At 45.7% G+C, this 25,901-nt stretch overlaps 3 protein-coding genes across 3 annotated transcripts; 2 read left to right on the forward strand and 1 right to left on the reverse strand.

Annotated features, from left to right (window-relative positions):
* Positions 1 to 1,159: 1,159 nt before the first annotated feature.
* Positions 1,160 to 3,060, forward strand: LOC136117843 (uncharacterized). The gene is made up of 3 exons (XM_065868900.2): positions 1,160 to 1,413; positions 1,493 to 1,560; positions 1,622 to 3,060. Exons 1-3 carry the CDS (start codon positions 1,160 to 1,162, stop codon positions 3,058 to 3,060), a joined length of 1,761 nt encoding a protein of 586 aa, XP_065724972.2.
* A 597-nt stretch (positions 3,061 to 3,657) lies between these two features.
* LOC139352306 (uncharacterized) lies at positions 3,658 to 4,401 on the forward strand. Its single transcript, XM_070994387.1, has 2 exons — positions 3,658 to 3,891; positions 4,078 to 4,401. The coding sequence occupies exons 1-2, from the start codon at positions 3,658 to 3,660 to the stop codon at positions 4,399 to 4,401; spliced, it is 558 nt and encodes a 185-aa protein (XP_070850488.1).
* Positions 4,402 to 9,583: 5,182 nt separating this feature from the next.
* LOC118879637 (uncharacterized) lies at positions 9,584 to 14,519 on the reverse strand. The gene is made up of 3 exons (XM_065868901.2): positions 13,535 to 14,519; positions 11,039 to 11,176; positions 9,584 to 9,717 (listed from the first exon to the last, which is right to left on the reverse strand). The coding sequence occupies exons 1-3, from the start codon at positions 14,232 to 14,234 to the stop codon at positions 9,584 to 9,586; spliced, it is 972 nt and encodes a 323-aa protein (XP_065724973.1). The 5' UTR covers positions 14,235 to 14,519.
* Between the last annotated feature and the right edge of the window lie 11,382 nt (positions 14,520 to 25,901).

A 25,901-nucleotide genomic window follows, 5' to 3' on the forward strand; every position in this document is an offset into this window, starting at 1 on the left:
TTGAAGTCGTTTTGTTCGGTTGGTTGGTGTGATGTCAATCACTTTGCGGACAACATATGTATTGAAATCAGTTTCTTTTAGCCTGCGACGAAGTGTAGAATCACTTATTTGTTTTCCAATTATATTTTTTGATTCTTGGGCAATTTTTACTGGACTTGCACTTGGGTTGCTCGCTACAACTCCTAGTAAGTGCCTGCATTGTCTTTGGTCCAACACAGGTTTTCGGCCTGATCTTTTCTTATTTTTTAAAGTGCCAGCTGTATTGATCTTTTTTAGTAAATAGTAGACATTTCTGCGCGAAATTTTATACAATTCAGCGATTTCAGCTGCTGAAATACCGGCTTTAAACTAAGTAACAATTTCAGCCCGGAGCTCAAGGGTTAACTCCCTTGATTTAGGCATTTTGTTTGGATGAATGTAAAAGATAATTGATTATTTTAATTGAATTTTCCCTGAATTGAATTTATTAGAGCAAACGAACCGCCACTTGTCGCTGCAAACCAAATACTAATGACGAAATTGCATTGTGAAAATAATTTTGACGCACCGAAAACGTGTGCAAATACTTTTGACAACTGATAAGCTTTTTTTCTTTTGCCTTTAGCTTTATCTTATGAACCGCTATCTTTCGCATTTCTTTTTGTGTTGCTTCAGTATAGATCAAGCTACGCGATAACATTTATTTCAGGGATATTGTTTAACAACAACAAGAATAACAACTAAAAGAAGTTGGGATGTGCAAATAATTGTGTGTTGTGAAAATAATTTTGACTAGGGTGATATGTGCACAAGGCACTGCAAAATCTACACATCTAACGGAATTCAAACGAAGCATATTACCAACTGCTATGGTGTATGTTAAAAACTCAAAAGGTGACCACGTAACATGCCGTCTTCTATTGGACACAGGATCAGAGCTGTCTTATGTATCTGAGCGTTGCATCTAAGCTCTCGGACTGACACGGTCGGCATCACGCATTTTGGTTACGGGAATCTCTTCCGTAAAAGCAGACACGACAAGGGGATGCAGCACGCTGCAAATCAAGTCACGCATATCCGATGATCGTTTGGTTGTCTATGCCCACGTGCTAGGCAGAATCACCTTATCACTTCACTCATCACATCGAACTCAAGCAACGCTATTGCACTAACCACAACAATGGATATCGACAACACGCTTCAGAAGTTTTGGGAACTGGAGAACGTTCAAAGCAACACAAAATTGGAACCGGAAGACGATCAGGTCGAGAAGCACTTTCTCGCCACCCACAGCCGCGATGAAAACGGAAAGTATGTCGTTGAACTTCCATTCAACACGGAAAGTCCTGAATTCGGAGAAACTCTACATGGAGCTCTCAAACGTTTCAAATCGGTGGAGCGACGACTACAACAAAACGAGCAACTGCGGACACAGTACGTATACTTTATGCACCTCACGCCTTTGTCCCAGGTTGATATACTCCCGCATAAAGTATACGTACTGTGTCCGCAGAGGAAAGCGCTACTGGGAATCACTTCTTTCTTCCCCACCACCCAGTGCTAGGCCGAAAACTGCGAGTGGTCTTTGATGGATCCTTTCGCGACGCTAACGGTAAGGCCTTAAATGACACTCTTTTCACAGGGCCCAGTATCCAACGCGATCTATTTGCTGTGTGCCTACGCTTTCGAATGAACAAGTTCGCATTCTCGGCGGACATCGTTAAAATGTTCCGCCAAATATGGGTAAACGAAAAGCAGAGAAACTATCAGAAGATCGTTTGGAGAGAGGATCCATCTGATCCGATCAAGCATTTCCAATTGTGCACTGTCACCTACGGAACGTCATGTGCACCATTCCTGGCGGTACGAGTCCTGGAACAGCTCGCCGTAGATCATCAAGACGAATACTTGAATGCTTCAAAAATCCTACTGGAGGATTTTTATGTAGATGATGTTCTTACTGGATCAAACAATGAGGATGAACTACGTCGAAACCGAGACGAGTTGATTCAGCTGATGTCGCGCGCAAATCTTGAACTCGGGAAATGGGTATCTAATACCTCATTCATACAAAAGGATGATACCAACGCACAATCGTCGCCAGTTAAAGTTCTCGGGCTATACTGGGATCCTGGAAAAGACATTCTAACGTACAACATTGGTCTAGCAGCAAATCCTGACTGCACAAAGAGACAAGTCTTGTCCGACGTTTCCAGGATATTTAATCCTCTCGGACTCTTAGCACTAATTGTAATACAGTTTAAGATTATTTTCCAAAAACTCTGGCTCTTATACTTGGATTGGGATGACCCACTCCCAACTAAACTAGCGGACAACTGGCTGATGTGGAGAGCAGATCTAGACACTCTACAAAAATTCCAATTACCACGCTTCATTGCCAACGACGCAGACAATATCGAACTTCACGGATTTTCGGATGCCTCAACCAAGGCGTATGCTGCTGTGGTGTACAGCAGAGTTACAAATGACGACGGATCCATCTCGGTATCCCTTGTGGCTGCAAAGACAAGGGTGGCGCCACTGAAACAACAATCTTTGCCACGCCTGGATCTTTGCGCAGCACTTCTTCTAAGCCAACTCATTCGTTCGATCTCTTCTGCATTACGCCACAAGAACATAACTGTTTTTGCCTGGTCCGACTCCTCAATAGTGCTCTCCTGGTTATCCTATGCACCAGCCCAACTAAAGACTTTTGTTGGAAACAGAACCTCGGAAACCCTTGACACTCTTCCTAGGAAGGCCTGGCGGCACGTAGACTCCAAATCAAACCCAGCTGACTGTGCTTCCAGGGGTCTGATGGCTGCTGACCTCATCGACTTCCATTTGTGGTGGAATGGACCTTTGTGGCTACGGGACCAGGATCAATACCTGGTAAAGTTGAACGATTCACGTTTTGGTTTATCTCTTTCAGACAAACGCATTCAAGGAGAAGTCAAGTCCAACTGTTTGGCTACAGTGGCTGTTGCAACTCAGGTTCATCCACTGGATGAGCTGATCGCACGAGTTTCTTCTTGGCTCAAGCTCGTTCACATTGTCGCCTATGTGAAGCGATTCATTTAACGCACACAAAACCCGTCCTGTGATAGGGCCTCAAGAGCTCTTACATTTGAAGAGATCAAGGCAGCACGGATCATTTGTATAAAACACGCGCAGCACTGTTTCCACGTGGACTATCAATTGCTCCTTGCCAAGAAACCCCTAAGGAACCGATCGCAGCTGGTCAAACTTGCACCAATGATAGACGAAAACGATTTGCTGAGGGTAGGCGGACGACTGCACCAATCGCAGTTGTCACGAGAGGCAAAACACCCAGTTTTGCTACCAAAAACGCACCGAATCTCGAAGCTGATCCTGGAACACGAGCACCGAGTAAATCTTCACCCTGGCGTTTCTTCCCTGTTTGTAATCGTTCGTCAAAGATTCTGGATACTTGGAGCACGTAATCTCATTCGCAGAATAACACACGACTGTTTATCCTGCTTTCGTCAACGCCACCACACCGCCCAACAACAAATGGCTGATTTACCCAGCGTGCGTGTCACTCAAGCCCTTTCATTTGTCAATACTAGTTGCGACTATGCAGGTCCAATCTTTCTGAAGGATGCCAAAGTTCGGAAGCCACGTATCAGCAAGGGCTAAATTTGCCTGTTCGTCTGCATGGTCACATCGGCCATACACCTGGAACTTGTCACAGACCTGACAACAGAAACCTTCTTGGCTGCCTTGCGGCGCTTCATATCCCTACGTGGCAAGTGTAGCAAAATCTACAGCGATAACGGAACAAACTTTATTGGAGCTAAGCGATCCCTCAACGAAATGCAAGAATTGCTTTCATCACAACGACACAAGGACATCGTCACATCCACTTTGGCGGATGATGGAATTCAGTGGGTACACATTTCCCCAGAGCTCCTCATTGGGGAGGGAAATGGGAGTCGGCAGTTCGCTGTGTCAAACTGCATCTGCGCCGAGTCATCGGAAACTCAACGCTCACCTTCGAACAAATGCGCACCTTGCTTGCTCAAATCAGCGCAGTGATAAATTCACGCCCCTTATGCTACATATCTGATACCGAAGACAACTACTTATCACTTCTTAATTGGGCGACCGTTATCCACCGTACCAGATCCTGACTTAAGCCACATCCCTGTGGGCCGATTAGGATATTGGCAAAGCATCCAGGCTATGCTTCAAGGATTCTGGAATAAGTGGCATCAGGAGTATTTGACTACTCTGCAACAACGTCCGAAATGGACCACTTCAACACCCAACCTCTCGATTGGTGATGTAGTTTTCTTTAAGGAGTCCAATACACCACCAGCATCTTGGCACACCGCACGGGTTATGGAAACCTATCCAGGGAAGCACAACCTCGTTCAAGCAGTCAAATTGAAGACCTAAACAGGAGAGATGACCAGGCCAATCACGAAGATTGCCGTTTTGCCCAGTTCAGAAACTGTGTTTCAGGGCGGGCCGGGATGTTCATGAACGGTTGCAGTCTTTAATAACCTCTCATATTTAGGCGCATAATGCCATCTCTATCCTATGGAACAGAATACCGACATACATATATATATATACTTTTTCGATTCTGGCAACGCTGCTACGTCGGCGTCTTTTTGTGAAATTCAGATCAGTATCAAATAGGCTTCGCAACTGGCAAGAATAAAATTACATACAGTCCACACATCCAAGTCGTTCATATTTCTAACCAAGGGCTATATGATTTAAAATTTTTGCATGCGAGAAAAATAGCTTTGGCTTCTTGTATATAGCTGTGCTAACGTGCTTCAGACTCCGAGGTTTTCTTGCTCCAGAATAAGACCGGATGCAATTGTCCTTCATACCACTGTAACAGCGTAGCTGCGAACCCATCCTTCGACGCGTCGGTGTGTATCTCGGTTTTTGCATCCCTGCGGTAGAGTCCTAGCACCGGCTCGCTCACCAACGCTTCCTTTAATATGGCGACCGCCTGCTGCTCGTCCAGACCCATTTCAAATTTAACGTATTTTCGCAGTAAATTCGTTAATGGTTTTGCGATCAGTGAATAGTTTTTATAAACTTACGGAAAAACCAGTTTATCCCTAAAACGACTGCACCGCCTTGATGTTTGGCGGCATTGGAAACTTTCTGATGGCTTCGGATTTCTCCGGTCCAGGCTTAATTTCTCCGCCTCCAACTTGATGTCCCAAAAAGTAATATTGAGGATTGCAGGAATCGGCATTTCTTCCACTTCATCTTCAGCCCGTATTCAGCTGCTGCATCTAAAACCTTCTTTAGCTTTTCCAGGCATTCGTCGACAGTTTCGGCGTGTATAACAATGTCGTCCATGTAAAGGTCCAGAATGTTTTAATTTATGAGCTTTTGAAATACATGACCTATGAAGCGGAGTAAGACTGCTGGAGAATTGCAAAAACCGAAAGGCGCTCGATTTAATTCAAAGAGGCCCTCCTTCGTTATGAACCCTGTTTACTGGAACGTGGAAGAAACCATTTTCCAAGTCCATTTTGGTGAAAATTTTTGCATTATCCAGTTTTTCAAGCACATTTTCAACGATTGGAACGGGGAAGCAATCTTTTAACACCATCTTGTTCAACTGGCGATAGTCCACTCAGACCCTGTTGCTCCCATCTTTTTTCTTGACGAAATTTGAGGACGAGCGCCGTACATCAAGCATTCCAAGAAACTAGCATTCCTTATACTGAGATATACCAATCGCCGACATGGCCATACTGACTCTAACACGACCTCGTGTATAAAGGACTATATTTTTAGTTTCTCTCTTGCTTTCTGTTTATTTCTATTTTTTTAACAACCTTTTATTTTTACAACCCAAACAAATATTTCCACAACGAAATTCAATTTTCATTTCTTAATTTATGTTATCACACCTCCTTAAGACATACCTTAACATAAACTTTATCATTCTGTTTGGTTTTCATTAACAAATCAGGTCTTCAAGAATTATGTTTCAATCTCACAAAAACAAACTTATTTTTAAACCAATTTTTTAACTCAGTTCATCCACTCCCATATCTAATGCACCACACGCCATGATCAAAACAAACATTAGTTAACATTAACGTTGTCAAAAAGTGCGTAAGCCCGTTTGTTGACAGTTCATGAACGGTCGTTCGTAAAATGTGACCGAAACTTTAGGGTTGGGTTCCGAACGAATGGTGTCAGTTTAAGAACATTTCGGGCTTAACCTGAGAACATAAAAATCTAAAAAAAACAATGAAAAACGCTATAGCCGAGTACCTCGACTATCAGATACCCGTTACTCAGCTAAAGGGACCAATAGTTTCCGAGATCTCAGCGTTCATCCGGACGGACAGACAGACGGACATGGCTAAATCGACTCGGCTAGTGATCCTGATCAAAAATATATATATTTTATGGGGTCGGAAACGCTTCCTTCTGCCTGTTACATACTTTCCGACGAATCTAGTATATCCTTTTACTCTACGAGTAACGGGTATAACAAGGAAGAACGCTATAGTCGAGTACTATTAGATACCCGTTACTCAGCTAAAGGGACCAAAGGGAAATGGAGATATGCAAACAGCAAAGCGAGATTAAAATGCGCCACCTACCGGCGGTAGACAGATTTAAGCGTTATGGGCGTTAGAGTAGGCGCGGTAAATTTTAGATCAATCGATAGGTATTGACGAGACCAAGACTTTTCAGTTAAAAGTTTTTATCTACCATGCAAATTGTGGGCGTCACAGGCCTGGGCGGTTTGTGGGCGTTAAAGTGGGCGTGGCAAACATTTTTTTAGGTCAATCGATAGGTCTTGATGAGAACAATACATTTCAGTTACAATTTTTATTCTAGCATCAAAACTGTAGGAGCCACAGTTTTATGCGGTTTGTGGGCGTGGCATATTGCTGAAACAAACTTGCCTAGCTCAATAGGCTAGCTCTTATAGTTTCCGAGATCTCTGCGTTCATCCGGACGCGATCGCACTCGAATTCCGTTATAAGTTGGTGACGCAGCTGACTCGTACACTTCTGTAGACTCCAGAAAAAGATGGGTGTACGTATTTCTGTTTGTCGTTAAGCCCATATGCTTCAGCGTTTAATTCAAAGTTATTAAACCACTGCTGCACTGACATATTTTCTCCACTGAGCTCAGGAATTATTTTGGCTAAATTTTCCACTACCAGCTTCGCATCATTTTTTTTTGTCAATTTCATCGGCTCTAATTTTTAGCGTGACCAGATCTGGGAGCGTCTGTGTGTTTCCTTCTAAGACGTTTGTATCGTTTCGGCGATAGTTTCCACCTGTCCCTGATCCACTTGGGCCCTCGTATTTTTCCATTTTCTCATCCTTCCTTTTAACTTGTCTTAAAATTTCTGTTGCGCAATACCTTTACTATTAGCCTGCTTAAAAATACCGTTTTCTTTTTCTGATCTTCTTTCCTCCCGATTGAAGTCTTGTTTTCTCTGCTGGCGGCTTTTGAGCTGTGCGACACCAAACTGTTTTTATGTCTCGCTTTATTGGCTAACTGTTTCTGAGACATGCGGCTTGCGCATTTTCTCACTTTTCACTGGCAATTCGCGACTGGTTGAGCCTGCAAATGTAAGATATTATTGAATACGGTTTACTAATAGTATTTCGCGGTGCACAGGTAATTTCAAGAACAAATGGCTTTTATTAAACTGCTGGATAAATGCAGCTTCTTTCCGCTGTTTTTCCACACACGTTCGGCTGCTTCAATTCTCTCTTGCTTACTTTGCTGTTCGGCTGCTACTTTTACTTCTTCTACTCCTTCTGCTGTTACTCTGCTGTACGACGTCTGCTGCTGTTACTCTGCTGTTCGACTTCTGCTGCTGTTACTCTGCTGTTCGACTTCTGCTGCTGTTAACCAGTGTGCCTTTAGTAGATCTGCTTGCCTAATCTCTGTTACATATATCGAAAGGTATCGCAAAAACTAAAAGGATTGCGTACCTATAAATAAACCAATTGGTTTGGGAGAAAAAGCGTTCAAAAATTATACCCAGAAAATGTTTTAGCAGATTTCTTTTTATTTTTGGGTCCTGAAAAGTGTAGACAATGTTAAACAGCTTGATATAAGAAACTTTAGTTCTACCACTTTTGGAAAAACTCGCTTTCTTGGCGGGAAAACAGCTATAAGTAGCTACATTTCGTAAACCCGTAAATTGTGAACCATATGTCGTTAAAAGACATTTTGAAATACTTTGTACGCCTTTCTAATATAATTTGTCTAAATACCACCGCTTAAGAATTACGGGCAAAAGATTTGTTATTCCGATTTTTTAAAGCTTTTTTGATTTCTCAAAAACAGCTCTAACGATATGGATTACTTCTCAAAGTGCACATATAGCCCTTATGATTTCTCAATATTAGACTTAAGACACGATGTTGTAAAAAGTCACGTTTTAAAGTTATTAACCAACACAAATTGCCACATTTATCAGTTCAGAACATCGAGCGTTGCCTAAACATTCATCTTTTTTGTGCGTATCAAACTCAATTTTAAGGTCTTTGAAATTTTAGATGATGTTAAATAATTTAATATAAAAACTTTTGGAAATCTCACAAGAAGTCCGCTTTTGAGAATTGAATCGAGCAGTTGAAACGAGTGAAAAGTAAAGAGCAGTGAATATAAAATAAGTCGACCTATAATATTGTAATAGTAAACACGTAAAATTTAAAAACAGAAATAAAAAAAAAAATTGTTTAATATTCACTAGTGAGACAGTTAATTTGGACGACCCAAAACTTTATTTATTTAAAAACGGCTTATTTTTCTTAAAAGGGCTTTGTCCAACGCTGACATGAGAAATTTACTAACAGCCATTTCAAAAAGAAACAGAAACAAAAAGGGTTTTTTGCTTAGTCAAAATATAAGTTGGGGGCTTAGGCAGCACAAATGATAGAAACACAGCTCGCCGGGAATAGATCTCAGGCTCATTACACACTTGAGGATTATTTTAATGTCTCTCAAGCCAATTGTTAATAGTTGCTTCCAACTTTCAAAGTTTCTGCCACAAAACTGCGGATATTATAATTGATAAATATTCTTGGTTACCAATGACAGCGACGGTACACAAAATTCTTGAACACTTAGCTGATATCATTCAGCACACTGTCCTTCCATTTGGTTACTTTGGAGAAGATGGGCCGAGTAGCACCATGCCAGAAAATGCAATTTTGAGAAAACTAAAACTAATTACAGAAAAATAAAGATAATGTTTTATTTTAATTAAATACTGTACATGCTTACCAAAATCGAAATATAACGGTCTTTGTATTATTTAAACATTAATTATCCGATCCGATATAAATGGTTTTCCAAGAGTACCGAGAACGTCGAAGTTAAATTTTTCTTACATTTTTAAACCCTTTACTCGTAGAGAAAGAGGGAATACCAGATTCATCGGAAAGTACGTAACAGGTAGAAGGACCCTCCAATGTATATAAGTTAGCAACAGCAATATTTCCGCATATTTTTCTCCGAAAATATTGCAACATTGTCAAGCACAAAGTTGCAGCCCAAGTTCAATAACATAAAGTTCAATAACATAAAGTTCAATAACATAAGCACGAGCATCCGGTCAGCCGCAACTAAGTACGGAATACGAATTCTGCAGACCCTGCAGATTCTGCAACCAAGCAATTTTGTCAACACTACCAACGCCGCTGCCAGCGCCGCTGCCGCCGAAGCCAACGTCGCTGCCCCAACCCACAGCTTTAAATAGGGATCGCTATGTAGAGTAGAGTAGTTCCGATTTGTATCTCGAATAAATAAGACATCTTAATCCAATTTTTGAAGTTTTAATTATTTGGAAATTAACTGGCGCCCGAACAGGGACCAGCGCGAGTAAATCCGATTAAGTTCGATCAGTGCTAATAAATCCGTGCAACTCCGTTGACTTTAAAGTGCAACGCGGGGACATCTGATTAAGTTCGATCCGTGCGGAAAATTATTAAGTGCAACTCCGCTGGCCCACTCAGGTCAGAATCAGAGGAACTCCTTCATAATAAAATTGAAGCTGAGGACGACAACCGGTCGACAAAATAATTGCTGATCCATCGGTGGACTACAAGTACTGTCAGGCAAGCCCGCAGGACATTCTCTATTCCGGTGCGTTGCAGCAACCAATTACAAATCAATAAAAGACGTAAAGTTTAAATTAAAATTTGAATCTAAAAATTATCAAACTCGAATTATTAAATTAAAATTAAATTTAAAAATTGAAATCCAAATAAAATCAAACATAAATAATATTGCACAAAATTAAAATTTAATAATATTGCACCAAATTAAAATTAAAAAAAAACATTAAAATTTTAAACTACAATTTAAGAAATTATATTAAAAATTTTAAACATTTTTTTCCCCCAACAATTTTACCTTTACCATTTAATTTCACATTAATATTATTATATTTGAAATGAAAACTACTTTAATGCGTAAGACACACCCATGAATATTCCCCTTCTTTAAAAAAACAAATGGCCAATCAGCGAAATCTCATAAGACCCCCCATTATCAATTTTGAACAACAACAGCCAGAAGAACCCAACGCAGTTTTAGAACAGCAAGTAAATCCAAACCAAATTCATTTAGTTCAGCAACTTCAGAGACTAGAAATTCAACAACAACAACACAGGAATAACATGGCAACAGAAGAATTACAGGCAGCCGTCAGGCAAATACTTGCAGAGCAATTACCAGTTTTATTAAGACAAGCACAAAATCCAGGGATTGATTTCGCATGTGCCCCAAATCAAGAAATTTTTCTAGAAAATAGAGGTAATCTCGAAGGTCTAGACAGGGTACCAGACATAGTAAAAAGTCTGCGAAAATTTTCAGGAAATCCAGCGGAATTTAGTTCTTGGAAAAAAGGAGTCGATAGAGTGCTAAAAGCATATGAAAACACTGTAGGAACCTCTAAATATTTTGGTATTTTACACACTATTCGTAACAAAATAACGGGAAATGCAGACACTGCATTGGAATCCTACAACATTCCATTAAATTGGAATGCTATCTTGAAATGTCTAACCCTCCATTACGCAGATAAACGGGATATAGGAACCCTTGAGTACCAAATGACGACGATTAGCCAGGGCACTAATCAGACTGTAGAAGAGTTCCATCAGGCGGTCTACAAACATCTGTCCCTGATACTTAATAAAATAGGCTGTATGGAATTAGGACCTGAAGCAGAACAACTGATGACCAAAATGTATAGAGACAAAGCCTTAGACACTTTTGTACGCGGACTTCGTGGCGACTTATCTCGCCTACTTGGTATGAAAGAACCTGCTGACCTTCCGGCAGCATTGCACCTATGCTTAAAGCTTGAGAATCAGGCATTCCGCGCTAACCACGCTACCAACAGAGGGCAACAATCGTCCTTCAAGAATGCACCTTCACGGTTCGTGCCACAAATGCAACCAATTTGGCCACAATGGTCAATCCCTACAGGGAACGCCCAGTTCCAGACTCCCTTTGCACAACCCAACTCAAATAGACATTATAATCTACACCGACAACCATTCAATGGCAACCAGAACTTACAAGTGGCCCCATATGTAACGGCCCGGCCTTCAGGAAGCCAACCACCCCCTCGACCTTTGGCCGCAAAGCCACAACCACGAAAAAAATCTAGGAACTTTAATATTCAATCAGCTACGGGTACTTCCACGGAAGTAAAAGAAGAATCACCATCACTCGAAGATTACGACCAAACTCTAAAAACTCAAGAGGAAACCCCGACCGATTACCATGAAACTCTTTCCGATTATTGTGACACAATAGATCAGGCAGACCAGGAATACCCATATTACTACACATACCTTAATTTTTTAGAATAACCAACTCCTCATTACCATATTTTGAAAGTAAATTGAGGAGTGGAGAAACACTAAAAATTCTTATTGATACCGGTTAAAATAAAAATTACATCCTACATAAATTCATAAAAAATCCAGTAAAAAACATATCCTCATTCGATGCCATATCGGTTGACGGAAAAATCAAAGTCACACACCATGAAATAGCAAACCTATTCGACGACACCGATACGAAAATCAAATTCTTTTTGTTACCAACATTAAATACATTTGATGCCATATTGGGAAATGACAGTTTAAAAGAGTTAGGAGCAATAATCGATACCAACAATAGAACCATGTCATTAAAATCCGGCAGAGTCATAGCTATAAAAGAAGAAAAAATAGAAACAGTCAACCTAATTATTCCTCGGACAGACCATCTTAAAAAGACACAAACAATAGAACTAAACCAACTCCTCCGAAAATACCCAAAACTCTTTGCTGAACCCGACGAAAAACTGACCTACACCACAAATGTGAAAGCTGAAATTCGTACATACACTGACACTCCAGTTTACTCAAAATTTTACCAATATCCTATGGCACTTAAAGACGAAATAGACCGACAGATAGAAGAACTTTTAGAAAACAATATAATACGACCCTCAAGATCACCTTACAACTCACCAGTTCAGGTTCAGATAGTTCAGATAGTTCCAACATAAAACAAGGGAGAACGCTATAGTCGAGTACCTCGACTATCAGATACCCGTTACTCAGCTAAATGGAGATATGCAAGCAGCACAGCGAGATTAAAATGCGCCACCTACCGGCGGTATACAGATTTAAGCGTTATGGGCGTTAGAGTGGGCGTGGCAAATTTTTTTTTGGATCAATCGATAGGTATTGACGAGACCAATACATTTTGTAAGGACCTTTTTCATGGGCTGGGATAAAACTCAGTCCGGCCAGGGTCCTCTACAGTTAAATTTGTAGAAAGGAGTTGGGACGAAACTGGACGGGGAGTTGCCGCGGGGATTTGTGGGGAAAGGAGGCCAGAGTATCCGCGTTGCACCGAGTAGGCAGCTCTAGCGCAACACGGCACCCGAAAGGTATAGGAGAGGGCGGGGCTGCTCCCGGCGAAAATACTAACGAAACGAGCGGCGTAGCCGATCCCTGAGAAAATACCAACAAAACTGGACGGCGTGGCCGTTCCCCCTGGATGTGCGACTCACAAGCTATTGGGGTAGGGGGGTAGGGATCCGAGGGGAGGATGGCCGGAGGCGACCCTTCCCTGTGCTCCCTGTGGTCGATCGAGTGGTCGTTTGCACTGAGTAGGCTTCTCTGGCGCAACCCGATTCCCGACCGGCACAGATCACTGCACGTGGCTCGCGACTACCTAAACCGTATTTGGGGCGGGGTTCCCAGGAGAGGGTGGCCAGATGCGATCCTTTCCTATGCTCCTTGTGGGCGATCGGGTGGTCGTTTGCACTGAGTAAGCAGCTCTGGCGCAACACGATTCCCGACCGGCACAAATCACTGCACGTGGCTCGCGCCTACCTAAACCGTAATTGGGGCGGGGCTCCCAGGAGAGGGTGGCCAGATGCGATCCTTTCCTATGCTCCTTGTGGGCGATCGGGTGGTCGTGTGCACTGAGTAAGCAGCTCTGGCGCAACACGATTCCCGACCGGCACAAATCACTGCACGTGGCTCGCGCCTACCTAACCCGTAATTGGGGCGGGGCTCCCGCCTCTCAGTCTGGTAAGTCTTTATGTGATGCGGTGGCACCACAATACCATTAATAGTCCATGTCAAATTAGCAGCCGGTTTCGAGTATTTAATTGAGCAATTGCCGTCGACCAAATCGCCGATGCGATAACGTGCCTGTATCCCGGTAACCACAGTGTGCTCTTCCGGCAGCTCAACCACCTCCATTTCGCCGGACACCATGGCCGTTTGAAAAGTGGGCGCCTCCACGGATATTTCACATGTAAATTTTCCCGAAATATTCAGCGGCACCGACTGCAGGACTACGTGGCTCTGATTCGAAAGGTTGCGCTCGACATTGAGACCACTTGTCATGGCAAAGACCTTCATAGCCGAATTCTCCTTGGGCGTGTAGCGATAAAACTCACGCTTGCCCTTATACCATTTCACCGAATATAGAGTATCGTTTTCCATATCGTAATTACACGTGAACAGCGCGTTGCTGCCACGTTTCACCGCCTGTGGTATCATTACCGACACATCCTTGAGTGCCACAATAAAATCAGGCACAAGGACGAGTATGAGCACCAAGGATATCCAGCAAACGCAGCCACGCCCACTGAAGGGTCCATACCCCTGGAATCCACAGTCCTTCTTCGTCCTCCACTTGTTGGCCATTTGCATGTGATGGGTCGGAATAGTCGTTGTCGGCATTGAAATAGATTTTTTAACTATTTTCTATCTGTAGAGGATGTGCTCTTCTTTTTTGCTCTTTCTTTCTCGATATTCCTTCGCTTCCGTTAGGGCCTTTTATATACATATATATTGGCCAATAAATGTCAATTGAATTTGACCTATTTCTGAGTTTTGTGAGGAGAATGCCCAGTCTTTGGATCCGGCGTGCCGATGCTCGTGCCGCTGTACCACTCCGGGTTGAAGTCCGCTCCTAGGTCTGGTCGCCTTTTCTGCCATTCGGGAATGAGAGCGAGCTTCCGCCCTTGCGGCCGCATGTAAGCCCGGCTTGCCGGGTTTCTTCGTTTCCCAACACAGTTTCTTATCGAACCTCCCGCCTATCGCTATCGGCACTATCAGCTGTTGGCCCTCGGTCGACCAACACTGGGTGGTTTTCCAGCCCTGGTGCGCGCAATATTTAAATCGGATAAGCTTAGCTTCTAGTTTGAACTTATATAAATTGCCTTCGTGGCGTAATCTCCAATTGTATGCCTTCGTGGCCGAAAGAATAGAAATGGCGAAATGTGGAGGGTGTGTTTCACGCATCCTCACACCCCCCCCATTCTTCGGCGTGATTATGGCGGAGGGAAACGATCACCTCCCGCCCGGCGGTGATGGTGACTCGGAACCGATGACCCTCGATCTGGCGCAGGTAGCGCACCCTCCGTCGATCCTGCTCCTGGATGGATGCGACTAGGGCTGTAGGCAGTCGTCGCTGGTGGGTGTCTACCCTCCAGCCGACTGGGGCGACGATCCACTGGGATCCAAACTTTTTTTGTGGTGGCGGCCTTGTTCCTGAGAAGCCATCTGGTTGGTTTCCAGCGCAGTGCGGAAAGCTTCCTGAAGTCGTTTAGCTCGCTCAGTGGGGTCCAACGGCGACGAGTGTAGACCAGGCGTGACCACATCAAAGAGGGCCCCTGGCAATCTGAGTTCCCTACCCTGCACCAGGTAGGCGGGGCTGAAACCGGTGCTATCTGAGATGCTCGTGTTTATGGCCAGCGAGATCTCTGGCAGTAGCTGATCCCATGTCCTGTGATCCTGGTCCACGTACTGGGCTATCATTGTCTTGATGGTCCGGTTTGCCCGTTCGGTGGGGTTCTGCTGCGGGGAATAGGGAGCTGTGTATTCCAGTTTGATGCCGTTAGTGCGACAGAATGTCTTGAAACCGCGGCTGGTGAACTGCGTGCCGTTGTCGCAGATCAAAGTCCTGGGTGCTCCAAAGCGGGATATTATCCTTTCCCGAAATCCAAACTCCAGTTGGGCGGCTGTGGCCTTCTTTAGGGGTATGATCTCGACCCATTTGGAAAAGACATCTATAAATACGAGCAGCATGGTATTCCCTCGTCGGGTCCGAGGAAGAGGTCCAACGAAGTCGGCTCCGACGAGCGCAAATGGCTCCGTGGGATGGCGGGTGAGCATTTTGCTCGCCGGTTTGCGTTGACTCACCTTGTATTGTTGGCAAACCAAGCACCTGGTGACGTACCGCACAACGTCTCGATGTAATCCCGGCCAGAAATATCGTTGGGCAATCCGTCTGCGAGTCTTCCGGATGCCCAGGTGACCAGCAGAAGGGTGGTCGTGGCATTCCTCCAGCACTCGTTGTCTCTGCTCCCGAGGCACGCAAAGCTTCCATGGGTTGCTGTTTCCCACGTCTGAGGTGTGTCCGATGTGTCGATACAGCTGTCCGTGATCCAGAGTGTAATCCGGAAACTTTTCGGGGCGCCTCTGGACTTCTTCTTGCATCCTCCGGATCCATTTGCACTGAGTTCCGTGTTCCGCGAGCAGCTGAAGCATCCCTAGGGGTTGTCGGGAGAGGGCGTCGGCGACAACGTTGTATTTGCCCTTCCGATAGAGGACGGTAAACTGGTATTGTTGCAGCTCCAGAGCCCACCGGGCTATACGGCCCGTGCGGTTTTCAATCGAGTTCAACCACTTGAGAGCGAGGTGATCCGTAATCACGTCAAACTGGTAGCCCTCCAAGTAGCAGCGTAGCTTCCGCGTGGCCCAAACTATGGCGAGGCACTCCTTTTCGGTAGTGGAGTAGTTTTCCTCGGCTCGCTCGAGGCGTCGACTTACGTAGGCGATGACCTTCTCCTCTCCATCGATGCTCTGAGTGAGGACTGCTCCAAGTCCTGTATCACTTGCATCCGTCTGAAGCTGGAACTTGTATTCAAAATTTGGGCAGGCCAGTACCGGTGCGGCCGTTAGTCTGGCTTTGAGTGTCTCAAATGCCTGCTGTTGGGGCTCCTCCCAGCTCCACTTGACCCCCTTCCTGAGGAGTCGGGACATGGGCTGAACGATGGAGGCGAAATCCTGGACGAAGCGTCGATACCAAGATGCGATGCCCAAATGGCGACGGACTTCCTTGACGTTGGTTGGCGGGCGTAGTCCCTGGATAGCAGCTATCTTATCTGGGTCCGTCCTGATGCCTTCTCCGCTGATCAAGTGGCCTAAGTATACCAGCTTTTTCTGGAAAAACTTGCACTTGCCTTGATTCAGCCGAAACTTTGCTTCCCGCAGTCGTCGGAAGACTTCCCTGAGATTCCTGGCATGTTCCTCCCACGTCGCCCCGATGACGATGATGTCATCCAAGTAGGCAAAGGCGTGGGGTTCCATATCCGGCCCGATGACGCTGTCAAGGGCTCGCTGGAACGTTGCTGGGGCAGAATGCAGTCCAAAGGGCATGACTTTCCAGTGGAAGAGTCCACGCCCAGGGACGGTAAAAGCCGTGCATTCGCGGCTTCCTTCCGCCATAGGGATCTGCCAGTATCCATTCTTAAGATCCAGCGTTGAGATGAACCGGGCGTTCCGTAGCCGCTCCAATATGTGGTTGATTCGTGGGAGTGGGTACGCATCGGGTATGGAATGTGCGTTGAGTTGTCGATAGTCGACGCACATCCGCATATCCCCTGTCGTCTTCCGCACGAGCACCAGCGGGGCACTGTGCGGGCTACGGGAGGGCTCGATTCGGTCATCTCGTAATAGCTCGTCCAACTGCTGATTGATTATGCTCTGCATGGCGGGGTTCTTTGGATAATACCACTGCTTTAGTGGCTTATTCTCCCGGAGAGTGATGGTATGCTCGGCGATCTCCGTTGGCCCGCTTAGCTCGTCGAAAAGCTGTAGCTCCTCCTGCAGAAAGTGGGCGGTTTCCTCGGCGTGAGGTTCTTCGGTCACCTGTAGCCTGGTTGGGTCCTCCGCTACAGTGGCCAGGTGTCCGTGGGGACAGTGGCTCCGGAACGGGTTGTGCTTCCGTGCGCTGCCTGCGTCCGACTGGGCTGGCAGCTGATATACACCGATTTTCCGTTGTGGTTCCCCAGGCCCAGGTGAGGTGGCTGGTTTGCGCGTGTGAGTTTCCACCGTTGTGGTGGCCAACAGGGCGCTCGTGGAGGGGCGTCGAAACGGGTTCTTCTCCTTTGCCGTGGCGGCGTCCGCCTGCGGTTGTAGGCCGTACCTGTTATCCGTGGTGATGCAGGTTCCCGCGGTGTCGCCTGACGGGTTCCTTGACAACGGGGGTCCCGAGGGGTCAGGACTTGTCTTCAGCACTGGCGCGTTTGGCTTTATGTGAGTCCTCGGAGCAGGCTTTGGGACTGTTTTGGTCCCCCCCTCGGTGCCTTGCGATGATTGCGGCGTACCGGGTGTCCTTGGGGATTGCGCGGTTGCGGCCGTAGGAGTCCCCCGCGTATCTGGGGTTGGTTCTACCTTCCGGGTGGCAGGTGGGGCTAGTTGCAAACAGACTTGCCCGCAGATTAGAGTTGCGCTGATGGCGCAAAGAAAGTCGATGCCCAAAATCACTTCATCCAGGATCGTTGGCAGGACTAGTAGCGTCAGCCCGATCTGTCGGTCGTTTAAGCCGACTTGCGCCCGGAGGGCCTTGGTCACCTCTTTCTGGGATCCATCCGCCAGAGAGATGCGGGAGAGAACTTCTCTGCTGTTTCTTCCTGAGTCTAAGCGCTTGGCGATCGCTTCGCTGACAAAGCTTCGCGAGGCTCCTGTGTCAATTGTTGCCGAGAAAGGTTGTCCCTCGATGGTAACATTGGCAACCATTCGCCCCCCCGCCAGGCGGAGTGGGGAATCTAGTGATGGGGGAGCACCGAGTGGGTCACCGCGGGCTTCCGACGTGGGCGGCGACCCTGGCCGTTTTCCGTCCGGCGGCAGCAGTCGATGGTACGGATGCTTCGTTTCCCACAGTCCCAGCAGTACATCAGCGGTGGGTTTCGACATTCTCGTGTGAAGTGTCCAATTTCTCCGCAGCGGTGACAAGCTCGGCCGACGTCAACCGGTGGTTCCGCTTCCTGGGCGATCATCCCGTTGGATATCGCCGGCCTCCTGGGTCCAGAGGGCGTTGGAGCGAGAAAGTTCTGGGGTCGAGGTGTGGGTCTTCCGCTGCTCTCCCTGCCGGAATTCCAGCTTGCGGTTGGAATTAGGGCTGCATGTCGAACGGGGTCTCGATCCCGTGCGATTTCGAACGCAGTTGCCAGTTGGGTAAGCCCCTCTAGTGAGGAGAACTCATGTCGCCGTATGAAAAGCTGGTACTCCGGCATCAAATTCTCGTAGATCCGCTCGAGCTCCTGGCCTAGTGAGTACTTGGCGCGTTGCATCATCAGGCGTAATTCCACTACGTATATTTTGAAGGGCTCGCCCACTTGTTGTTGCCTGGTCCGGATGGCATCTTCTAGGCTCTGGTAGTACCGCGGAGGCAAGAAAAACTCCAGAAACTCTCTCCGGAAAGTTTCCCATGGCTCGGTGTGCATTTGGTATGCCCGGTACCAGCCTTCGGCGCGGCCTGAGAGAAGTCCAATGACGGCCCTCGGTATGTCACTCGTTCTCACATTGTAGGCAGTGGCACCTTCCTCGATGCGTTCTATAAAATGAACGGGGTCTGACTGTCCGTCAAACAGTACGCCCCATCCTCGCAGTTTCTCGGCGAACACTGCCGCGGATATAGGGCTGTGCGGAAGATGGGCGGCTGGGTTGGCGGCCGGTATCTCCCGTCCAGGGCTTTTCCGTAGGTTCCCTAAGCAGGGCACGGGAAGCGTGTGATCCTCAATTCCGGGCATCGGTGAGGTGGCCCGACTGGTGGACGTCCTCTGGGTGGGTGCTTCCGGGTATATTGCCTCCAGTGCGGCAAAGCGCTCTCGTAGAGCCGGGCTGTGGTCTCCTCCTCCGATGAAGGATGCCAATCGTGGTCGTAGTTCGTCTACTTGGCCGTTCGGGTCAAGTCCAAACTCTTTTAGCAGAGCCTGCAGCTCGTCCTTCCGGCGGTAGGCGATCCACCTGACCCCCATGTTTGCGGTCGTGGAATCACCCCCGGATGCGGTGAAAAACCTGTCCTCTTCCAGTCCGGCAGCTGCCGGATCTGGCTTTGATTCTGCGTCCTCTGACGTTTTCTTTCCCGAGACACTGGGCATACGCGCGGTGGCGCTGCCGATGGCTCTGCTGGGGATCACTTGGTGAGCGCTCCTAGTGGCGTGACTGGGCGCTGGGCGCACGGCAGGTGCTGCTGACGTGCGGCACTGGCTGACCGATGTGGTTGCGGCTAGCGCTCCCGTTGGCGCTCGGTGAGTGCGGCTGGTGAGCGGCGGCGCTGATCGTTGGGCGCTCCTGGTGGCGCTCGTAGCGTGGCTAGTGACCACGTATCCGGCGCGGTTGGCGCTGCTGATGGGCGCTGCTGTGGGCGCTACTGGTGGCGCTCGGTGGGCACTCGGTAGGCACCCGGTGGGTGCTGCTGGTGGTGCAAATGACGCCGCCCGATGGGCGCTGAACGCTGCGGAGGGCGCGGGGCCGCTCGTTGCGCGCTCCTGGTGACGCTCGTTGTGTGGCTGGTGACCACGTGTCCGGCGCTGTCGGCGCTGCTGGTGGCGCTCTGTGGGCACCTGATGGCCACGTGGGTGGCACTGCACGGCGCGGGACGCTGCTGGGTCTAACGCTGCTGAGGGCGCGGTGGCCGCGCTGTGCGTGCTCCTGGTGGGCACGTGGGTGGGTGCCGCTGGTGGTGCACTGACGCCGATCGCTGGACGCTTGTTGGGCGCTGCTGGGCCGCTCTGTTGGCGCTGCTCGGGGCGCGGTATGCGCTTGACGGCTTTGTGGGAGACCACGTGGCTATGTGGCGCTCCGGGAGTGGGTTGGCATTGGCGGGCGCAGCGTTACGGGATCCCCTACTCTAACTATTCCTGCGGTCTCCTATCTTTCTCTAAATCTCGTCTACTGGACATGGGTCTTTAGGCCATGCGGTTGGTGGTAAAAACCCAACTCTCCTGAAGGATAGTCGTCCTTATTCGTCCCTGTTCGGGCGCCAAACTGTAAGGACCTTTTTCATGGGCTGGGATAAAACTCAGTCCGGCCAGGGTCCTCTACAGTTAAATTTGTAGAAAGGAGTTGGGACGAAACTGGACGGGGAGTTGCCGCGGGGATTTGTGGGGAAAGGAGGCCAGAGTATCCGCGTTGCACCGAGTAGGCAGCTCTAGCGCAACACGGCACCCGAAAGGTATAGGAGAGGGCGGGGCTGCTCCCGGCGAAAATACTAACGAAACGAGCGGCGTAGCCGATCCCTGAGAAAATACCAACAAAACTGGACGGCGTGGCCGTTCCCCCTGGATGTGCGACTCACAAGCTACTGGGGTAGGGGGGTAGGGATCCGAGGGGAGGATGGCCGGAGGCGACCCTTCCCTGTGCTCCCTGTGGTCGATCGAGTGGTCGTTTGCACTGAGTAGGCTTCTCTGGCGCAACCCGATTCCCGACCGGCACAGATCACTGCACGTGGCTCGCGACTACCTAAACCGTATTTGGGGCGGGGTTCCCAGGAGAGGGTGGCCAGATGCGATCCTTTCCTATGCTCCTTGTGGGCGATCGGGTGGTCGTTTGCACTGAGTAAGCAGCTCTGGCGCAACACGATTCCCGACCGGCACAAATCACTGCACGTGGCTCGCGCCTACCTAAACCGTAATTGGGGCGGGGCTCCCAGGAGAGGGTGGCCAGATGCGATCCTTTCCTATGCTCCTTGTGGGCGATCGGGTGGTCGTGTGCACTGAGTAAGCAGCTCTGGCGCAACACGATTCCCGACCGGCACAAATCACTGCACGTGGCTCGCGCCTACCTAAACCGTAATTGGGGCGGGGCTCCCGTCTCTCAGTCTGGTAAGTCTTTATGTGATGCGGTGGCACCACAATACCATTAATAGTCCATGTCAAATTAGCAGCCGGTTTCGAGTACTTAATTGAGCAATTGCCGTCGACCAAATCGCCGATGCGATAACGTGCCTGTATCCCGGTAACCACAGTGTGCTCTTCCGGCAGCTCAACCACCTCCATTTCGCCGGACACCATGGCCGTTTGAAAAGTGGGCGCCTCCACGGATATTTCCCATGTAAATTTTCCCGAAATATTCAGCGGCACCGACTGCAGGACTACGTGGCTCTGATTCGAAAGGTTGCGCTCGACATTGAGACCACTTGTCATGGCAAAGACCTTCATAGCCGAATTCTCCTTGGGCGTGTAGCGATAAAACTCACGCTTGCCCTTATACCATTTCACCGAATATAGAGTATCGTTTTCCATATCGTAATTACACGTGAACAGCGCGTTGCTGCCACGTTTCACCGCCTGTGGTATCATTACCGACACATCCTTGAGTGCCACAATAAAATCAGGCACAAGGACGAGTATGAGCACCAAGGATATCCAGCAAACGCAGCCACGCCCACTGAAGGGTCCATACCCCTGGAATCCACAGTCCTTCTTCGTCCTCCACTTGTTGGCCATTTGCATGTGATGGGTCGGAATAGTCGTTGTCGGCATTGAAATAGATATTTTAACTATTTTCTATCTGTAGAGGATGTGCTCTACTTTTTTGCTATTTCTTTCTCGATATTCCTTCGCTTCCGTTAGTGCCTTTTATATACATATATATTGGCCAATAAATGTCAATTGAATTTGACCTATTTCTGAGTTTTGTGAGGAGAATGCCCAGTCCATGGATCCGGCGTGCCGATGCTCATGCCGCTGTACCACTCCGGGTTGAAGTCCGCTCCTAGGTCTGGTCGCCTTTTCTGCCATTCGGGAATGAGAGCGAGCTTCCGCCCTTGCGGCCGCATGTAAGCCCGGCTTGCCGGGTTTCTTCGTTTCCCAACACAGTTTCTTATCGAACCTCCCGCCTATCGCTATCGGCACTATCAGCTGTTGGTCGATTAACACTGGGTGGTTTTCCAGCCCTGGTGCGCGCAATATTTAAATCGGATAAGCTTAGCTTCTAGTTTGAACTTATATAAATTGCCTTCGTGGCGTGCCTTTTACTCTACGAGTAACGGGTATAAAAATACAGAATGGTAATAGACTACAGGAAATTAAATAGTGTAACAATTGCAGACAGATACCCCATACCAGATATTAATGGAGTTTTAGCACAATTAGGAAATAATAAAATGTTTTCTGTGTTGGATCTCAAGAGCGGGTTCCATCAAATTCCTTTAAAAGAAAGTGATGTGGAAAAAACTGCCTTTTCCGTGAACAACGGTTCACAAGACTTCCATTTGGGTTAAAAAACGCGCAATCCATATTTCAAAGAGCATTAGACGACATTCTTAGGAAACACATAGGTAAAATCTGTTACATTTATATCGACGATATAACTGTATTTAGTCCGGACGCTGAAACCCATTCCAAAAACTTAGAAAAAATATTTGAGACCTTAAATAATGCCAATATCAAATGCCAACTAGACAAGTGCGAGTTCTATAAAAATAAAGTTGAATTCTTAGGTTTTGTAATATCAGATAAAGGAATAGAGACAAATCCCAAAAAGGTAGAAGCGATCGCCAACTACCCTTGTCCCAAAACTGTAAAAGAATTAAGAGCATTCCTTGGACTGTCTGGATATTATAGGAGATTTATTATGGGATACTCCACACTAGCAAAACCCCTCACGACTTTACTTAGAGGCGAGGACGGGCGTATTTCAAAAAAGGCTTCATCGAGGAAAACCATCCACCTCAACGATGAAGCTATGCAAGCTTTTGATAAACTTAAAAGCACCCTAATATCAAAGGACGTAATATTACAATACCCTAACTTTAATGAGGAATTCGTACTAACAACAGACGCTTCCGACCACGCAATAGGAGCAGTACTTTCACAAAAGGACAGACCAATAGCTTTCATATCCAGAACCCTATCACAAACAGAAGAAAACTACGAAACAGCTAAAAAAGAAATGTTAGCCATCTCTTGGGCAGTAAAATCGCTTAGAGGATACCTTTACGGTGGAACCAAAGTTAAAATTTACACCGATCACGAACCACTTACACACGATTGTAACTGGAAAGGAGGAATCGCAATAAAGAGATGGAAATCATACCTTGACGAATACAACAAAGAATTACTTTACAAACCCGGAAAAGAAAACGTAGTGGCTGATGCCTTATCCAGAATCCCAAAAACCAACGAAATTAATTCATTAACCATAACACAACATAGCGCTCAGAGTTCTGGCCACAATCTTATTTACAACGTAGAAGCACCCATAAATGCATTTAAAAATCAAATATTCATTCATAAAGAAAATCCCCCTATTTATAAATTCACTATTCCATTCCCAACATTTCATCGGCACATTATCACTCAACCAAACCTTCAAAAAAACACTTTTATAGAATTACTAAAAAAATATTTAAATCCTTCAGTCATAAATGGAATATTTACAACGGAAGAAATAATGGGAGAAATACAAAGAATTTATCCGGAACATTTTAGATCTTTTAAAATCAGGTTCACACAGAATAAGGTAGAAGACGTAACAAACGAAAGTGACCAAGAAGAAATCATATTAGAAACCCATAACAGAGCCCACAGAAATTCAGAAGAAAATAAAATGCAGCTTGCAGAAAAATATTACTTTCCTAAAATGAAACAAAAAGTTACAAATTTAGTTAAGCAATGCAAAGTGTGTAAAGAAGGAAAATACGATAGACACCCACCTAACCCAGAAATTACAGAAACTCCAATTCCTGAATACCCAGGACATGTAATTCACATTGACATTTTTTCCACAGAAAGAAAATTAGTTTTGACCGCAATAGACAAATTTTCAAAATTAGCACAGGCTAAAATTATCAAATCTAAATCAACAGAAGACATTAAAAAACAGCTACACGATATTCTATTTTACTACGGTGTACCGAAATACGTTGTAATGGATAATGAAAAATCTTTTTACTCAGCACCCATTAATTTTATGATGAAAGATCAATTAAATATTACCATTTTTAGAGCCCCACCTTATAAAAGTTCAGTTAACGGTCAGATAGACTCTTTCTGAAATAATGCGATGCATTAAGACAAAACAAATTTACAATACTTTTGAAGAACTATTAAATAGAGCCGTTTACGAATATAATTACACAATCCACTCCTTTACAAAAAAACGACCGTTAGAAATATTTTTTGGAAGAAACGTTACTACTGATCCAGAACAATATGAAAAAAGCAGACGCGATAATATAGAAAACCTCCAACAAAAACAAAAATTTGACCTCGAAAACCACAACAAAAAAAGAAAAGAAATAAAAACTTATTTACCAGGGCAAGAAATTTTTGTTAAGCAAAATACAAGATTAGGATCAAAACTATCTCCACGCTTTAAAAAAGAAATTGTCAAAGAAAATAGAAATACAACCGTAGTTACTGAAGCGGGAAGGATTGTTCACAAAAGTAATATTAAAGGAGATTAGGTCCCACACTCCGTAGGAAAATTTTTTTGTAGGGAAATTTTTTTGTCCATCTTTGTCCGAAATTAAAAAAAAAAAAAAACCCATTACCCATAACCCTAAAAAAACCGATGTTTAATGGAATTTTTTTTTTATTACAGGATATTGTTCCTAACAATATTATTACCATTGGTAACCGCGACCACCGACATAACAAACTATACTGACGCTCATACCATATCATCAATAAAAGTTATCCATTTAATTAATCTAAGCCACCTCGAACATGAATTACTTGAAATAAGGGAACACACACAAACCAGATAAAAAAAATAGCTATCACTACCATACTCTAACACACGAAATAATACAATCACTCACAGCAATTAGTACACTTACAATAGAACCAAAAAAACGCCACACCAGATCAATATATATGATCGGCTCAGCCTGGAAATACATCGCAGGTAGTCCAGATCATGAAGATTTAGTAATGATAGAAGAAAATTTAAACAACCTAGCAATAAACAACAATGAGCAAATAATAATTAATAACCAACTTCAGGACAGAATTAATAACTTAACCACAATTTCGAACATGTTAACAAACACTATTCAGAATGACAATCGTTTTAGTAATGAAATTGCATCAAATTTACAAAATCAAGTTAGACTAATAAAAGAAGAAATACGAAACATTAAATTCGCAATACAATGGGCCAAATTTAACGTAATAAATACCCTATTATTAAATGAATTCGAGTTAATTGAAATAAACAAGATATTCCAAAGAAATAATATCTCCTCCTTTTCCGTTGAAGAAATGTTAGAATTTGTTGATGTGTCTGTCTTACAAAATAAAACAACTATTATTTACATGATCAAAATTACCGAACTTGAACCATGCAACTACGAAAATTTTGTAATTAAACCTGTTATTAAGAACCAAT

Source organism: Drosophila suzukii, chromosome 2L (genome assembly GCF_043229965.1).
Source record: "Drosophila suzukii chromosome 2L, CBGP_Dsuzu_IsoJpt1.0, whole genome shotgun sequence".
NCBI lineage: Eukaryota > Metazoa > Arthropoda > Insecta > Diptera > Drosophilidae > Drosophila > Drosophila suzukii.

Coding starts and splice junctions, on each gene's coding strand:
- LOC136117843 (XM_065868900.2), top strand. CDS start 1,160: ATGGATATCGACAACACGCTTCAGAAGTTTTGGGAACTGGAGAACGTT. Junction 1,414..1,492: donor AACGAGCAACTGCGGACACA/GTACGTATACTT, acceptor CTGTGTCCGCAG/AGGAAAGCGCTACTGGGAAT. Junction 1,561..1,621: donor TAGGCCGAAAACTGCGAGTG/GTCTTTGATGGA, acceptor CTCTTTTCACAG/GGCCCAGTATCCAACGCGAT.
- LOC118879637 (XM_065868901.2), bottom strand. CDS start 14,234: ATGCCGACAACGACTATTCCGACCCATCACATGCAAATGGCCAACAAG. Junction 11,177..13,534: donor CCGCCCCAATTACGGGTTAG/GTAGGCGCGAGC, acceptor AATTCCATACAG/CCTATTTTATTAAGTATCAG. Junction 9,718..11,038: donor GTTTATCTGCGTAATGGAGG/GTTAGACATTTC, acceptor CCCTATTTAAAG/CTGTGGGTTGGGGCAGCGAC.
- LOC139352306 (XM_070994387.1), top strand. CDS start 3,658: ATGGTCACATCGGCCATACACCTGGAACTTGTCACAGACCTGACAACA. Junction 3,892..4,077: donor CGGATGATGGAATTCAGTGG/GTACACATTTCC, acceptor CTGATACCGAAG/ACAACTACTTATCACTTCTT.